Genomic DNA, 17,075 nt, shown 5'->3' with positions numbered 1-17,075 from the left:
TGTAGGGTTTAGGTGAGTGCCTTAAGAAACAGGGTTCTCCAATCAAAAAATGGGCAACTGATCTAAATAGACACTTTTCGAAAGAAGACAGAAGGAAGGCCAAGAGACATATGAAAACCTGCTCAAAGTCACTAATCATCAGAGATGCAAATCAAAACAACAATGCAGTACCATCTCACACCTGTCAGAATGGCTATTATCAACAAATCAACAAATGACAAGTGCTGGCGAGGATGTGAAGAAAAAGGAACCCTCGTGCACTGCTGGTGGGATTGCAGGCTGGTGCAGCCACTGTGGAGAACAGTATGGAGTTTCCTCAAAAAACTAAAAATGGTACTCCCATTTGACCCAGTGATCCCACTTCTAGGAATATATCCCAAGAAACTAGAAACACAAATCAGAAAGGATATATGCACCCCTATGTTCAAGCGGCACAATTCACCATAGCTAAGATTTGGAAACAGCCTAAGTGCCCACCAGCAGATGAGTGGATTAAAAAACTGTGGTACATCTACACAATGGAATACTACACTGTGGTAAAAAAGAAGGAGTTCTTACCATTTGCAACAACATGGATGGAGATGGAGAGCATTATGCTAAGTGAAATAAGCCAGGCAGAGAAAGATAAATATCACATGATCTCACTCATTTGTGGAATATAATGAACAACATAAACTGATGAACAAAAATAGATCCAGAGACAGAGAAACATCAATCAGAACGTCAAACATCAGGAAAGGTAGGGGAGGGTGGGGGTAAGGGGGAGAGATCAACCAAAGGACTTATATGCATGCAGGTAAGCCTAATCAATGGACACAGACAACAGGGGGGTGGGGGCATGAATGGGAGGTGGGGGGTAATGGGGGAATAAGGACACATATGTAATACCTTAATCAATAAAGAAATTTAAAAAAAAAGAAACAGGGTTCTCATCCACTCTCCAGTCACTGGGGGCTTAAGGAAAATGTGTACCATGTCTGTCTGCGCTCCTTCCAGACCAGGGCAACACTCCAAGTCCCAGACCCTTCCCCTCAGGGTCTCAAGAAAGAACCTTGGACTGGAAGGCAGGGTTCTCCTGGGCCAGGTCACCGCTGTCTGGCCTTGGCGTGATTTCCCCTCCCAGAGACTCAATTCCCTTAAGAGAAGAATGGAAACAAAGAGCATTCTGGCCATCCTTGCATTGTTCACAAGCCCTGTCCTCACCTAAAAGTTCGAAGGACACTAGGTGGCATCAGGTCTCCTGGGTTTCATGCCTATTGTTCCCACACAGTAACAGTCTTCCCAAGGAAACAGGTCCAGAAGGGTGGGGCTAGACCAGCTGTGGGCAAACTACGGCCCGTTTGCCCACCCCTGGGCTAGACTCCAAAGACCATCCCATCCTTCAGGCCCTGGGGCTCCTAACTTCGGCAGCCTCTTTCCTGCCATAGCTGTTTATTACCCTGTGCAGTGACGAGGCACAGGGAGGGACCACAGAGGTGTGTAGAGCCTGCACATACATGCTGCACATGGAAGTCTGGAGAAGCCAAGGATACAAAGCCACGTACACGCTCCCTACCCACCCCTTTAGCCCCTGTGGGCTGGAGCAAAGCCAAGCTGCAGCCACTCACAAAGCCAGGGTTCTGGCCAGCAGCCCATGGTCTGGCCACTGACCACTGAGACCAGGATCCTGCTCACCCGCTCCCCACCAAACATCCAGGCCCAGGCTTGGTGAGCTGACACCCTAGGCGTGGTGGTGAGGGGGCCTCTGGCCTTCTCCAAAGCCTCAGCCACAGACAAGTACACAGGAGTTTTAATCATTTTCTTAAATTGGGATGCTTTTGTTACTCCAGGAGTAGGAGAATCCATAGACAAGACATAACACTGAGTGTTAATTTTGTTCAGAGATTTAGAGAAGATTTTTATCCTTAAGTTTTTCACATCTGTAGACAAAGAAAAGTTGTGGTTGAAGCTGTGCCTTCAGCCTTTAACCCAGACTCCCGAGGGTTAGAGTTCACACTCCTCTGGCATTAGAATATGTGATTAAAGTTTGAGAAGAACAGTTTTATTGATCCCACATCTGCCCAAACCATAGGCTCTGGTTCTCTCAGGCAGAAAGCCTTGGGGTCAGCGTGGTCAGGCGATGGCTGCTGTCTCCCTGTCCTTCTGTCTCAGGCGGTAATGAACTTCAGGAAGTGCCCTCAGTCTCTCCGCAGCCTGAAAGGGGAAGAGGGAGGGTAAGAGCTGCCCAGAATGGTGGTATGGAGCTCTGAGTGCCTAAGAGACACTGAAGGAGGGCTTGTAGGACCAGGAGGCTGGTGATAATGACTGCTGGAATAAGCAGAGGATGAAGGAGTTGAGCAGCTCCTGAGGCTTTTGGAATGCCTAGGTTATAGGAATTCTCGAGGTCCTGATTGCTGGGATCTTTTGAGGAAATGGGAGAGAAAAGGGGACCTAGGATGCTCCGAGTCTTGACCTGCTCAGGAGTGAGGTCCCTCTGAGCCTGGGCAAGCATTTCGTAGCCAACCATGAATTTCCGAACAGTGGCAGAGCGCAGGAGTGGAGGATAGTAGTGAGCATGCAGCTGCCAGTGGTCCCAGTTGGCTCCGGCCTCTGATCCTGTGGGAGCCCCTGAGAGGAAGAAGGCAGAGATGGTAGAAACGGCCTTTTCTTAGTTCTACAGCCTAGCCCTGACCCCCCTACCCCATAACTAGGCTAGGTACTTGAAAACTATATTTCCCAGCATTCTCTGCCAGAGAGCAGACCAGGCATTGGAAAGTACACTGGAACATATTTTTACCAAGTCCCTGCTCCACTCTCAGGCCTAGCAGCCCTGCTCTGGACATTTCCCCCAGAAAGAGTTCAAAGGCCTGCTAAGGGTTGCAGTCCACCAGGTTGGGCCACAGGAGCCCACAAATGATGTTAGGGCTAGATATGGGTGCTCAAAAAGCCTCACCGTGCCAGCCCATGGAGTAGGGAAAGGATGTCTCAAATAGGTTGTCGTACTTGGTCAATAGCTTCTTCATAATGCAGGCTAGATCTGGAATTAAAGCCTGGCTCTCAGCCTGGGGCCTGGATGTTGGCCCTACCAGAGCAACCCCAATCCAGAGCCTGGCCCCAACATCCCAGCTAGGAGGCTCACCATCACGCTCAGCGGGGGTCAGCTCGGGCAGCCGCCGCACATGGCGGCGGGGGAGCAGCAGTGTTTGGAAGGGCCACACTGCCCAGAAGGGGACCAGCACTAACCAGTGCTCACTGGTTAGGACCAGACGTTCCTGAGCAAATCAAATGGAGATGAGGTCATCAGGCAGGTGGTGGTGGTCAGCAAATAGGCAAGGGAAGCAGAAGAATAAAATGTACCCAAAATCTTATAGCTTCTCACCACCGTCACCATTATCACCCTAGTCTAAGACACCACCACCTTTCCTTTAGATTACTGCTATGGCCTCCTGACAAGTCTCTCTTTCTATTTTCCTTCGACCCTTCTCCTTCACACACCTGTCTCTTTCGAGGTGTGAGGTTAGAGACTCCTTGGGGACAAGGCCTAGCTTTCTCCCACCTTCCTGAGCAGCTCCTGGCGGCCATATTCCATTAACAGAGGCTCTCCATGCTGACTCCGATAGGCTTGCTGAGATTTCTCCTCACGCTGGGCAATATCTGGCAGGAAACTGCTGGCCCACACCTGTCAAAGAGTAGAAGAGAGAAAAAAAGGCAGGTCCTTCATCCCCAATCCTCCACATCACTAGCATATTCCCTCTGTCCCATCTCTTACTTCAGTTCCCCTCCCCACAGTGCTGGCTTAGACTCAGCCTAGAAATGTACTGGAGCCCCTGACACACCTACCTGGCAGTGGGGGTGAGGGTTGGAACAGCCCATCATGGCTCCTTTGTTTTCAAAGATCTGTCAAGTAGGGGGGTGGGGGGGTTAGGGAGTTTTAGTAGCCAAAAAGACACCAAGTCAACCCTTCCAAACCAAACCCTGTGGAAACAGGAATGCCAATTCCCAGAACCAAAGCTGCACCACCCCCTCCCTGCTCATCCAGGGAAGCGGGTAACTTCACAGACCTGTACCCAAGGGTACTGAGCACCCAGATCCTCTGTGACTGAGGCCCACACATCGATGACAGTCCGGATCTCAGGGATTGACATGAGTGGCAGTGTCACATCCGACCAGGGGTGAAAGCACAAGACCTTACTATGTAGTGCGGGAGGGAGGAATGACAGAAATATAGGGCTTGGATGTGCTAGGGGCAGGGTCCAACCCCAGCGCTCGGTCTAGGCTAGGACATGGGTTGAAGGTTATAAGAGAGGAAATCCATAGTTACCAAACACCTCGAGCAGCCTTTGCTTGAAAAAGAGGGTGATCACTGGGTCCTGAGATAAAATGGTATCATTCTCTGCAACAGAAGTCCCCCCAAAAGGTCCAGCCTCCTTTCCCCCCAAAAGCAGTAGAACCAAGTTACCTGGATTGGGGGCATCAGGCTGGAGAGCTGGAAAGTCATTGTCAAACAGGAAAGTGCCATCATAGTGGGGATTCACCTACAGACAAGGGTGGGCTAGAAGTCACTGCCCCATACCACCAGTCATCTGGTGGGCTTCAATGGCAGACAGGGTACAAGAGGGTGGGGAAGGCCCACTCTGGAGTCAAAAAGACTTGATGAGATATGACCCCGAAGGAAGTCCACTACCCTCTGGGTGAGGGGCAGCTCTAAGTGGGAGCACTTCTCCTGGCCCAGCCTGCAGAGGTAGGCTCAAGGCTTACCTCCCCGTTGGCCCGTGTGGCCCCCGGACACAGAGGGTTGCGGGGGTCATGGCGGGGCACTGTCTCCAGGAGCGAGGGCTCTACTTGCCCCTGCCAGGGTCGCTTCATGCGGTGAGCTGACACCAGCACCCACTCATCCTGCAGCGGGTTGTAGCGGATATGCTGATGCTCTGGGGGCAAAGAGTCAAGATCAGTCAGCAAAATTCTCTGTCCACCTCTCCAATGGATCTTACCCACCCGCAGGCCCAAGCTCGGAGGCACCTCCTGGGCCCCGTCTGGCTCAGGAACTAAAGGACCGGGCTTGGGCGTTCCCAGTGCAAATTAGCGAGCAATCCAACAAGGGTGTGTCTCTTCACTGCTCGGGCCTGACAGGGTGAGCGCGCCCACCTGGGGGTACGGACGACAAGGTCCTAAGGAAGGACAGGGCTTGGCTCCGCGTTCCCAGCGCGTCCCTGCCGCCCTAAAGTTACCGCTCGCCAGGAAGGTGGCGGTGGCGTCCGCCTCTGACGCCTGCTGGCGCTGCTCAGGACCCGCTCCAGGACCCGCTCCGCTGCGCGACATGAGGTCAACATGGGTGATCTTCTGGAGCTTCTGCCCCGCTGCCTTTCACCCACCTCGGTCAATCCAGCCCCGCCTCGCCCCTGATGATTGGACAGTCGCCAGCACGTGACTGTCTGAGGGGCCGACCGGCCACCAAGGGGCGGGGCTCAGGATATAGCACTATAGGGGGCGACTTTGATAATTCCGTGGCCAAAGTCAGTACCCTGGAAAAAATCTCTGTGAAAGTTGCTTACTGCAGATCCCTCGGCTCCAGACGCTTACAAGATTTCTTTACTGCTTTCAGCCAATCGTTTGGTCATTCATTCAGCAAATATTTACTGAGTATCTACCCTGTGCCAGGCACCTAGGTTGCGTGTGATGCAAAGGGATACCCCTGTGTGCACAAGTCAGGCATGGCCTCTGCCCTCCTGGAGCTTACATTCTAGGGCAAAGTAAAGGTATAACCCTGGATCCTCAATCACTTCACTTACCTGCTCAGTGTCTGTGGTGGGGAGGAGAGGCAAACTTGGAGAGGGTGGGGGGAGGTTGGTGATCTGCTTCAGCTGAACCCTGGCCTCAAGTATTACCTGGAGGGGTGTGTACTACACTATAATCATCCCCACCAGTCAGCAGAAACAGGTTTGGGAAAATAGGACTAAGTAACTGTGAATGAAAAGGGGGCTATGCAATAAACCTGGCAAGTTCCAGGGTGGAAGGTGCACATGGCAGGCCTGACAAGTTCAGTGACTGAAAGTAAGTACACAGGATGGTCTGATCACAAGTTCCTACCTGGACAGTTTCTAGCGGGTAGTCATGTCCCAGACCTACAGCTAAAGGTCAACCTTTACCTTAAGTGAGCTCTGCTCATTGTCCTTATGCATCTAGGATAGCATAACTTGGAAATGTCAGAGTAATTTTCTTTTCCAGACCCTTTGAAGGCACAACCACAGGCCCTAGAACACAAGACCATCAGTCCCCTTATTGTTATCTTGTTCCTGGAATACCATCTCTATGTACAGTGAATGTTAATTATTAGCTATACTGTACCCACCAATGTACAAGAGGTATGTGTTTCTCCATTTTGCTTTTTATCCAGTCCTGGAGATTTCCCTGCTTTGCTTTCTCCTGCCTCCTTAATCTACCACCAATGGATTTAATGTAGCTTCTTTACATTTCTCCTTTGATTCTAAATGCTTAAAAGGAACAGCAAAACTGCCATTCTGTTGAGCATTTTCTCAACCCATTTAGATTTTACTTCCAGGCACATCCTCAAAATGTGGCTCAAATAAACTCTTACAAAACTTTTCTAAGGTTTGGACATTCTTTTGTTGACATAACCATCTCTCTCTCTCTGTCTTATATGCACACTTCAAAAGCAAAAGAAGTGGGTGAGGTAAGAGGGCTATAAGAAATCTGAACGCCAAAACCGGTTTGGCTCAGTGGATAGAGCGTCGGCCTGCGGACTGAAAGGTCCCAGGTTCGATTCCGGTCAAGGGCATGTACCTTGGTTGCGGGCACATCCCCAGTAGGAGGTGTGCAGGAGGCAGCTGATCAATGTTTCTCTCTCATCGATATTTCTAACTCTCTATCCCTCTCCCTTCCTCTCTGTAAAATATCAATAAAATATGTTTAAAAAAAAAAAAAAAGAAATCTGAACATGTGAGGAAGACAGGACTATCAGCAACTCTAGCCGCCATCTGGGTGGGATCAAGAGGTTTACACATCCTTTTCCCTTCTCCAACTTTTCCCTGAATCAAACCAATTGGTTAACATTAGAATAAAATTCAAATTAATTCCTCACTGGCACTTTTTCTTTATTATTTAATAAATATTTTTATTGATTTTTAGAGAAAGAGGAAGGACATGTGCCCTGAGGGGAATCTAGCCAGCAACCTTTTGGTGCACAGGACGACACTAAAAAAGACATCTAAATATCGGCTGAACATTTTTCCCATTTCATAGTGGGAAACAGAGGCTTCAAGGTCACTCAGGGGACAAGTGGCCAACCTAGGATTTGAACTCAAATATCCAGTCTCTTCCCACTGCTCTAAGATGCCTCTGAGACTTAGGTGATACTCAAGATAGAAAAATAGTGAACTAGAATCTGGGCAGTAGCAGGAAGGCCCCTTCCCCCAAGCTAGACCAGGCCAAGCCAGATGTTTTGTGGCTCAGACACAAAAACTGGGTCATTGGTCATTTACCTAATCTCTGCCCTAGGGTCCTCTGACTGAAATCTGAAGAGGCCACCGGGTAGGGGGCAGGAAGCAGGGAGCTGAAAAATGGGGGTGGGGAGTACCTGTCCCACTGGCTACTCCTGGTTGGTGGGGAAAGGGATAGAAGATCCGCTTTTCTACTCTCTCAGGTGTCTTTGTTGTTTGAGTGACTGGATTTCAGAGGCAGCCCCATTTTCTCAAGAACACCGTGCTTCAGTGCCACTCCCAGGATCATGCCAACTAACTCCTGACCCCTTCAGAAACATCTCTTCAGGACTATCACCAAACTTCTCCTTTCTCTGTGTCTCCCCGAGGTCAGGTTTTGGGGGATGTGGAAAATGGCTGAGATGGGGCTCATCCAGCCCCTTCTCTTCAAGATCCCAGAGGTGTGATCTCTTCTATGATATTTAGGGAAGGTGTGTGTGACCCCTGACCACTTAATCCCCTTCCTTAGACCCTCTTAAGGCTATGAGGTGGAAGAAACTTTCCTCTACCCTTTTAGGTTCTTCAGGCTGGCTTAATAAGATAGTTTAACAAGAGAAAATAATGGAATTTAATTACATATGTACATATAACATGAGAGAGTCAGAGACCCTACATACATGAGAGGTTCAGAGACAGAAAGTTAAAATGAGGTATATATGGCATTCTGAGCTAAGGATGAGGTAAGGCACCTTGGGGCTTCAGAGGGGAGGAAGATCACTGCAGGATAGAGCAGATGTTCAGTAATTAGAAGTTTGCCCTGCCATATAGATAGGTCATGAAAAGTTATTTCTGGTAATAACTCTTATTATGAGCAAGGCCCCAAATTCAAATTCTTTAAGGAAGTGGTAATAGTTTTTCGTGAGCCCACAGGGTCTCGATTACCTTTAGTTCATAATAATTCACATATCAAAGTGACATACCTTGGGGAGTCCTGTTCTGAACCCCTTTAAGGCCAAAGGACAATTGGGGTTTTTTTGTTTGTGTGTTTGTTTTTAAATATTGTGTGTAGGAAAAGCTTTCTGAAAGACCAGGTAGGGGAGCTGCAGGCCTAGATAGTCCCAGAAGGCTCTACGTAGAACAGGAGGGCAGAGGCCAGATTTTTGAGCTAGTCCTTATTATTATTCGAGGTTCTTAGAGAATGGTCAGCTCAGAAGTATCACAGAAGCTAGGGTCAATAAAAAAAACAACAACAACAACACGTTTCCTCAATTCTGCATTCTTCTCTAGATAATCATTTTATTATCTTTCCCTTCTTGGCCAAGTTTCTAAAAAAATAGTCCAACTTCCCAGCCTCTACCCTTATCTGCACAGTACACTGTAACATGTCTTTTGCCCTGTATTAGTCAGGATAAGTAATCTTAGTTGCTATAACAAAGAATACCCAAGCTCAGTGGCTTAGCACCATATATAGTCCATTGTGGGGGAGAGAGAGAGCTCTATACCATGCAGCATTCAGAATTCTCCACTAACTAGTTAATTCAATATAACTATGAAAATAGGTCAGGGAAGAGAGAGAATGTAAGAAATTTCATAGAAGATCTTAGGAGCCAGAACTGGAAGTGGCATACATCATTTCTGCTTATACTTTATTAGTGAGAACATAATCTCATGGCCTTATCCAATTACAGAGTAGACTATGGAATGTAATCTGGCTGCATACCCTACTGAGAAAGCTAACGACCATTTCTCATCATTGTATTGGATGGAATACTCAATTATATTTGACTGTGTTAACCCTTCATTTCATTACTCTCATGTATGAGGCCATGCTCCTCCAGTTTCCTCCTCCTTTGTTTTATTTATATAACTAACACATATGACACCACATGCCAGATACTAATTGCTTTAAAAATATTAACTCACTTAATATTCATCACAATGAAGGTATGTACTATGAGGTAGGTACTTTTTATTCATCCCATTTTACTGACGGGAGAACTGAGTCACAAGAGCTTAAGTAATTTGCCCAACATCACACAATTAGCAGGTGGCAGGAGCCAGGCTTTTAATCCAGTCAATCAAGTCCAGAGATTTTTTTCTTGACACTGCACAATGCTGCCTCTTTTCTCTCTTTTGTTTCTCTTCTGTTTTATCACTCCCCTACCATAACTGTTGTTGGTTTACAGGGACTCCTCTCATTTTGTGCTTCAGAAGAATTCATTGCAGGCCCCTGAAGGCCCAGGCTGTTTCTCTCCTCGTTGCCTTTGCTCTTGGAGTAGGTCTCAATGGCTGGAATGCCCTTCCCATTTCTTTCTCTCTCTCTCTCTCTCTATATATATATATATATATATATATATATATATATATATATTTTTTTTTTTTTTTTTTTTTTATTGATTTCAGAGGGAGAGGGAGAGGGAGAGAGAGATAGAAACATCAATAATGAGAGAGAATCATTGATTGACTGCAACCCGGGCGACTTGGAATCGAACTGTGACCTCCTGGTTCATAGGTGTACACAACTACTGAGCCGCGCTGGCCAGGCCTTTCCCATCTTTCTTCTTCTTTTTTTTTTTTTGGTACTTAAAATAATTTATCATATTTTTTTATTGTTTAAGGTATTACAAATAGTAGTACATATGTCTCTTCCCCCCCCCGCCCCCCACACTGACCTCCCCCTGGGCTCCCCTACCCGCCCCCCCGCACTTGCCCTCGTCCCCTCGCCCCCAGTGTCTTGCGTCTGTTGGTTGTGCTTATATGCGTGCATACAAGTCCTTCGGTTTCTTCCATCTTTCTTAAAGACACTGCTCAGATGTCACCGCCCCCAGAAAGTCTCCCATAACATTTCCAGGCTGAAGTGCCCCCCTTCCACCTTCTGCGCTAGCAAAGGCGGGCCTTAAGCATTAGGAGTCCCGGAAGGCTCTTGCTTCCGGGCTCGCCTGTTTCACTAGTCAGTGAGTCCAGGGGAGCGCCCTTTCTGGGTCTCACTGCCTCCAACCCCTAACCCCACGTGGGATGGCGCTCCGAGAGATTCTACCTGGAGGTCCTAATGTGGGCAGCTGGGAGGGCCTGGTTTCGCCCCATTTACACTGTGCCCGCGGCGTCGCCCCACCCCCATGGGTGCTCCCCGCTCCCCGTGAGAATGTGGTACAGCCCGAGGGGCGGTGCCCGGATGCCCGGGCAGTTCCGATTGGCCAGGGAGAGCCGTACCACGGCGGTGGCGGGGGAACAGGTCTCGGACGGCGGGCCGCTGGCTGCGAGGCAGTGGGAAGCATAGCCTCAGGCCCAACTGGCTTCTGCGCCGAGTCGTGTCCGCTGCCCGCAGGGATGCAGTGGGCCGTGGGCCGGCGGTGGGTATGGGCCGCGCTGCTCCTGGCCGCCGCGGCTGTGCTGGCCCAGGCGGTCTGGCTGTGGCTGGGCACGCAGAGTTTCGTCTTCCAGCACGAAGAGATCGCGCAGCTGGCGCGGCAGTACGCGGGTGAGCGGGCGAGCGGGCTGATGGACTGATGGAGGGCTGGGAAGGCCCGGTCCGAGCCGGGGATGCCGGGGACGTCGTTTCCTAGTTCGGGACCGGTGCTGGCTCTAACTCTGCGACTCTTCTGCCCCCGCCAGGGTTGGACCACGAGCTGGCCTTCTCTCGGCTCATCGTGGAGCTGCGGCGGCTGCACCCAGGCCACGTGCTGCCCGACGAGGAACTGCAATGGGTGTTCGTGAACGCGGGCGGCTGGATGGGCGCCATGTGCCTTCTGCATGCCTCGCTGTCCGAGTACGTGCTGCTGTTCGGCACCGCCCTCGGCTCTAGCGGCCACTCTGGTCAGTGCTGGCGGCGGGCCGGACTGGGAGGCTGGGGGTGTACAAGGGCCCATGCCCTCCTTTCTTTTTGGCCAGCCCGTGTAATGGCGCGGATACTCTGATATTCGGTGTCCATCTGATTGTCCCGCAGGACGCTATTGGGCTGAGATCTCGGACACCATAATCTCTGGCACCTTCCACCAGTGGAGAGAAGGCACTACCAAAAGTGAGGTCTTCTACCCAGGTGGGTAGGGAGGTTCTGTCAGAGAAGTGGCTTCCTTCGTTGTGGTATGCTCATAGTTGGGGGAGGGAGCCATGACATGGGAAAGGGGTGCATTGGGGGACCCTCTCCCTTGTCCCCCATCCTCTAGATAAGCCACAGGTAGTTAGTTGAGGCAGGACTGAGGGCCCCAGTTGCTTTCCTCTGTCAAAAGGAAACAAAACATAAGAGTTTCCTGTTAAATGTTGTCTGATTTTTATCTGCTAAGACACTTTTTTACTCATCCATATTCCAGCAATTGTTGGGGAAACAGTTGGGTAATCAGAAATGTTTTCATATCTCCAAAAGCAACGCAGACTGTTGTCTTCCTTTTTTTAAAAATCCTCACCTGAGGATATGTTTTTACTGATTTTAGAGAGAGAGGAAGGGAAAGAGAGAAACATCTATTGACTGCCCTCTTCCCCCCCCCCCCCCCCCCCCGCATACTCACCCCAACTGGGGATCGAACCCATGACCTTTTGGTGTACAGGACAATGCTCCAAGCAACTGAGCCACACTGGCCAGGGCTGTCTTCCCTTTTTTACATAGTGAAATATTTTACATAAAAAGTAGAGGTTTAGATTTCCAACTAAGTTTGAGGTTGTGTTAAAGCACAGCAGGCATTGTAATTGAACAGTTACATTTCTCAGAAAGCCTCACAAATCTTATAACCACCCCTCAGTATCTAACTGGCCCAAATTTAGCTAAATTTCTGCTTGACATGACTGGGGCTTGGGAATGACTCTTGTACAATGGCCCATAGTCAGTAGGTGCTCCTCCTTGGTTTCCTTCAAGAGAGGACATGAGCCAGGTGATGCCACAGAGGGAAATTTAGGAGTCGCCATCTTGGCCTCTTACCCCTCCAGATAGGGGACTTGGCCAATGAGGTCAGACTTTTTCCTTTCCTTAAACTCTCCTTACCATTAGATAGCCCATGGGCCAGGGAGGGGGCAACAATGGAAGGACAGAGCTAGGCTCCTCATGTGGGTGCTCCCTATCCCCCAGGGGAGACAGTGGTGCACGGGCCTGGTGAGGCAACGGCTGTGGAGTGGGGGCCAAACACATGGATGGTGGAGTATGGCCGGGGAGTCATCCCATCTACCTTGACCTTCGCGCTGGCTGACACAATCTTCAGCACCCAGGACTTCCTCACCCTCTTCTACACTCTTCGCGCCTATGCCCGGGGACTCCGACTTGAGCTCACTACCTACCTCTTCGGCCAGGACCCCTGAGTAGCCAGGCCTGAAGGAGGACCTGTGGGTGGACAGGAGCGGGCAGGCCCGCACACATCCACTTGCTGGAGCCCATGTGAAAAGATGGACGTACAACATATGTGGATATTGAGTTCCTGGTATACAAGTAGGGACATCCATGCTTATACCACCAAACACAGAGACTTATGGGAACATATGGGACACACATTCAGATCATGAATCCCCATGGGGTCCAGTCATGTTCAAACATAACACAAGCTTGACTCATTAACTCAGGCCTTTCTAGAGCCTCCCTTCCCCCAGTCAGAGCTCTGGAGTTAGGGCTGGTGGGATATTATACTCTGCCTGGATTTTACCCCTCAACCCAGCAGCAGTTGGGGAAAGGATGAGGAAGAAGAGGAGTTGCCTTTGGAGGTCCCCTTCATCTGCAGCTACGATGCGCTTTCCCTTGATCTTCCTGTCCTCACCATATGCCTTACCCCTGTTCTGTTCCCCTGCTATGCAAGTCCCCTCATGGCCTGTCCCCCACCCTCTCAGCAACCAAGTCAATTGGGGAGCCAGAAGAATGGAGAATGCTGAGGTCAGGGTCCCTTCTATCCTGAAAGACCACCATTCTTCCCTCAGAAGTATGTGGGGAGGCTGACCTCAGCCTAGGGCCCACCCTGATGAGAAGACCTGAAGATGTGGGCCTAGATCCAAGGGATCATCCCTGGCCGAGAGAGAAGGCCTTTTCTGCGTGCACACACAACACGCCCATCACAGCTTTCAGACACTACCTGCATTTCTGTCCATCTGACTCTTAATAAAGACTTGTTGAACAGTTCCATTTCTTTGTGTATCTGAGCAGCAAGAAAACATGCTGTGTAATTGAGTTTGTAAGACACTGGCTGGCTATATACTTTAGTGTGCACAAAATCACCTAGGAGGCTCATTGACTACAGATTACTGTGCCCAAATTCCCAGAGGTTCAATTCTAGGTTGAGGCCTTGAGATCAGTATGTTTAATAAGATCCTCTCCACAAGTTTTGAATGTGACAGTTTTAAGAAATTCAGGGCTGGGTGAGGTATGTATCTTGGTCTTGCCTCTGCTATTGCAGGTCTAGGAACAGCCTTGGGAGTCCTGCCCTGTGTGGCCACGAGATGGCAGTGTGCACCCACTTTTGAGATGAGCTGAAGGAGGCCTAGTCATTCTCCATTTGCTTGCCTCTGTTTCCAGACAGAAGTTTCTCTCCAGGACCCCTCACTTCTGTGGGGAGGCTCCTGGGGGTGGAGCGCAGGTGGTGTCTGAGGTATTGTGAGAAAGAGGTACCCTAAGGTGTACTTCCAGGGACCTTGCACTTGCCCTCTTAAATTTTGTGCTCTGGTTGCATCACTTGTCCCATCCTGCTGGCCCTGCTCTGAGGGTGAGTAAGGCCCAGATCACTCAGAATTCCTGGTATATTGAAAATGAAAGGAACATGATTATAAAAATTGTGTATTCTAAAAAGTTGACATTCTAATGAACAAAAATACATGTATAACCACTTGTAAGCAACATCAAGTCTAAATTTGTGGATCTGAATGAATATAAGGTTCAGGCAAGATGGCCATCCTGCCGAAACGGGTTTGGCTCAGTGGATGGAGCGTCGGCCTGCGGATGAAGGGTCCCAGGTTCGATTCCGGTGAAGGGCATGTACCTTGGTTGCGGGCACGTCCCCGGTGGGAGGTGTGCAGGAGGCAGCTGATCTATGTTTCTCTCTCACCAATGTTTCTGGCTCTCTATCCCTCTCCCTTCCTCTCTGTAAAAAATATCAATAAAATATATTAAAAAAAAGATGGCCATCCTGACATCTGTCATGGACACCACCATCTTGGCCATGACAGAGCCTGGCTGGGGCCTCTCCATAGATCATGGGTTGCAAAGTCAAGCATTCAAGGGCTTCTCCCACCCTATAACCCAGCTCTGCCTCTAGGCTCATCGCACATCTATCAGGGATGCTCCAGCTCCCCTGTCATCCCTTCCTCCCACTAGGACTAGGTCCCCAGGGTCCTCCCCATCTCTGTTAAGCCCAGAATTGTTTCTTCCCAACTTTCATTTGACACAATCACTTTTTTTTTTATTATTATTGATTTCAGAGAGGAAGGGAGAGGGAGAAAGAGATAGAAACATCAATGATGAGAAAGAATCATCGATCAGCTGCCTCCTGCACGCCCCCTTACTGGGGATCAAGCCCACAACCTGGGCATGTGTCCTTGGCCGGAATCGAACCTGGGACCCTTCAGTCTGCAGGCTGACACTCTATCCACTGAGCCAAACCGGCTAGGCGACACAATCACTCTTAAAACACTTGTTTCCCAGTACATTACTCCTTTACTAGATCTTAACCTGTCCAACCTCTGTTGACTTGCCAGGACTTAATCCTCAAAGTTCTGTCTACACCCCTCCCTGGTGCTCTCAATCATTTTAAGACTTTAAATAGCATCCATGTCCCCTATTCACAGTTTTATTCAGCTATAATTGACATATAACATTAGTTTTAAGGTATACAACATAGTGATATACGTATACATTGTGAAATGATGACCACAATAAGTTTAGCGCCTCACAGTTACATTTCTTTATAAATGAGAACTTTCAAGATCTACACTCTTAGCAACTTTCAAATATATAATGTAGTATTAACTATAGTTAATATGTTGTACATTACATCTCCAGGACTTATTTCTCTTACAACCGGAAGTTTGTGCCTTTTGACCACATTCACCCATATCATCCATCTCAGGCCTCTGGCATCTACCAATCTGTTGTTTCTAAGAGTTTGTTCTTTTTAGATTCCACAAAGAAGTGAGAACATAAAGTATTTGTCTTCCTGACTTATTTCACAGCATAATGTCCTCAAGGATGAATGGATAAAGAAAATGTGATCTATATAATGGAATATCATTCAGCCATAAAAAAGAAATCCTGTCATTTGCAACAACATGGATGGACCTTGAGGACCATCTATATGTATCAACTCCTAATTTCTTGTCTCTGCCTAAACCTCTTCTCTGAACTCCAGATATCAGCTACATATATCTGACTGCCAACATCTCCACCTGGTTGTCTAATTGGCATCTCAAACTTAAAATGTCCAACATAAACTGATTTCTCCCAACCCTGTACCTACTGCAGGCTTTACTGTCTCAGTTAAGTATACCTCCGTTTACCCACCTGCCCAGGCCAAAAGCCATGGAGTCATCTTGAATACCTCTTATTCTCTCACATCTCATTCAGGGCATCAACAGAGCGTGTCAGCTTTATCTTCAAAACATTCGGAATCTAACCACCCTTGTTCAAGCTGTCATCATCTCTTGCATGGATTACTGCAATAGCCTAATTGATCCACATGCTTGCGTGCTGTGTGGGGGGTTCACCACGCAACAGCTAGACTCAGCCTTTCACTCTGTCCATTGCATTTCCATCGGCTTCCCACTCATTCAGTCTTTTCACTGCCTCCAGGAACCTACTCCAAGGCCCATGTTACCTCTGACCATATATCTCACCACTCACCTCAGCCACCCTTGCTTTTTTTACTTTTGTTTTTTGACACATCAAGCAAACGTCCACCATTGGATATTTGCATCTACTATTCTGCCTGCAATGTTCTTCTCTAGGTATCTTCCTGGCTTTTTTCTTCCACGCCTTCCCAATTCAGTTCCTGCTCTGAGTCCTTCCCTTAATCTGTGAATTAGAAGCCCTTCTGTGGTGGTTTTTAAATACCTCCGTAGCCTGGCCAGTGTGGTTCAGTGGTTGAGCATTGACTTTTGAACCAGGAGGTCACTGTTAAATTCCTGGTCAGGGCACATGCCCAGGTTGCAGGCTTGATCCCCAGTGTGGGGCAGGCTATATACTCTGGAGTTAGGGCTGAGAATGATTCTCATCATTGATGAGAAGGTGATAGAAATGATTCTCATCATTGATGTTTCTATCTCTCCCTCTCCCTCTCTCTGAAATCAATAAAAATATATTTAAAAAAATAAAATATCTCCGTAAGTATTTTTATATTTCTCCCTTTAAGAGAGGAATCCTAATTCCCTTACCCCTGAATGTGGGCTGGACATAGTTATGTTGTTGGTTTTTTTTAATATATAAAAATCTCTACCCTCTGCCCTCTAGTCCCCCAGGAGACTCCCAAGCCATGTTTGTCTGCCTCTGCACATTCAGTGGTTCTCCACTCTGTGGTCTCAGCCTTAGAGAGGGCTTGACTGCCCCAGAACTCGCCACATAAAGCTATGTAGGGGAGGCCATCAATACTGGCCAGATCACTAAGGCTTCTGGAGGGAGGGGGGGTATCTGACACTCAGGTCTGAAATCCGAATGGGAGGACCCTGGAGTGAGCCAAAGGTGTGAGCAGGACTGAGCCTTGGTGTGGC

General features: G+C 48.7%; 2 protein-coding genes across 5 annotated transcripts; one reads left to right on the top strand and one right to left on the bottom strand.

Annotated features, from left to right (window-relative positions):
* Positions 1-1,771: 1,771 nt before the first annotated feature.
* On the bottom strand, positions 1,772-5,380 carry GALT (galactose-1-phosphate uridylyltransferase). Of its 4 annotated transcripts, XM_080668547.1 has the most exons (11): positions 5,208-5,380; positions 4,738-4,907; positions 4,439-4,514; positions 4,301-4,349; positions 4,041-4,170; positions 3,820-3,876; positions 3,536-3,658; positions 3,119-3,251; positions 2,933-3,016; positions 2,453-2,607; positions 1,772-2,193 (listed from the first exon to the last, which is right to left on the bottom strand). In XM_080668547.1, the coding sequence occupies exons 1-11, from the start codon at positions 5,296-5,298 to the stop codon at positions 2,113-2,115; spliced, it is 1,149 nt and encodes a 382-aa protein (XP_080524673.1). In that variant the 5' UTR covers positions 5,299-5,380; the 3' UTR covers positions 1,772-2,112. The 4 variants fall into 4 exon arrangements, with proteins under 4 accessions (XP_080524673.1, XP_080524672.1, XP_080524671.1 ...); XM_080668546.1 differs by having other exon boundaries at positions 1,772-2,607; positions 5,125-5,380; XM_080668545.1 differs by having other exon boundaries at positions 1,772-2,607.
* A 5,215-nt stretch (positions 5,381-10,595) lies between these two features.
* Positions 10,596-14,462, top strand: SIGMAR1 (sigma non-opioid intracellular receptor 1). Its single transcript, XM_080668093.1, has 4 exons — positions 10,596-10,893; positions 11,028-11,228; positions 11,359-11,451; positions 12,472-14,462. The coding sequence occupies exons 1-4, from the start codon at positions 10,743-10,745 to the stop codon at positions 12,696-12,698; spliced, it is 672 nt and encodes a 223-aa protein (XP_080524219.1). The 5' UTR covers positions 10,596-10,742; the 3' UTR covers positions 12,699-14,462.
* The last annotated feature ends 2,613 nt before the right edge of the window (positions 14,463-17,075 follow it).

This window comes from Plecotus auritus (genome assembly GCF_963455305.1).
Source record: "Plecotus auritus genome assembly, chromosome: 5".
Classification (NCBI taxonomy): domain Eukaryota; kingdom Metazoa; phylum Chordata; class Mammalia; order Chiroptera; family Vespertilionidae; genus Plecotus; species Plecotus auritus.
The sequence above is the reverse complement of the archived record's forward strand: the minus strand, read 5'-3'. Positions and strand labels throughout refer to the sequence as shown.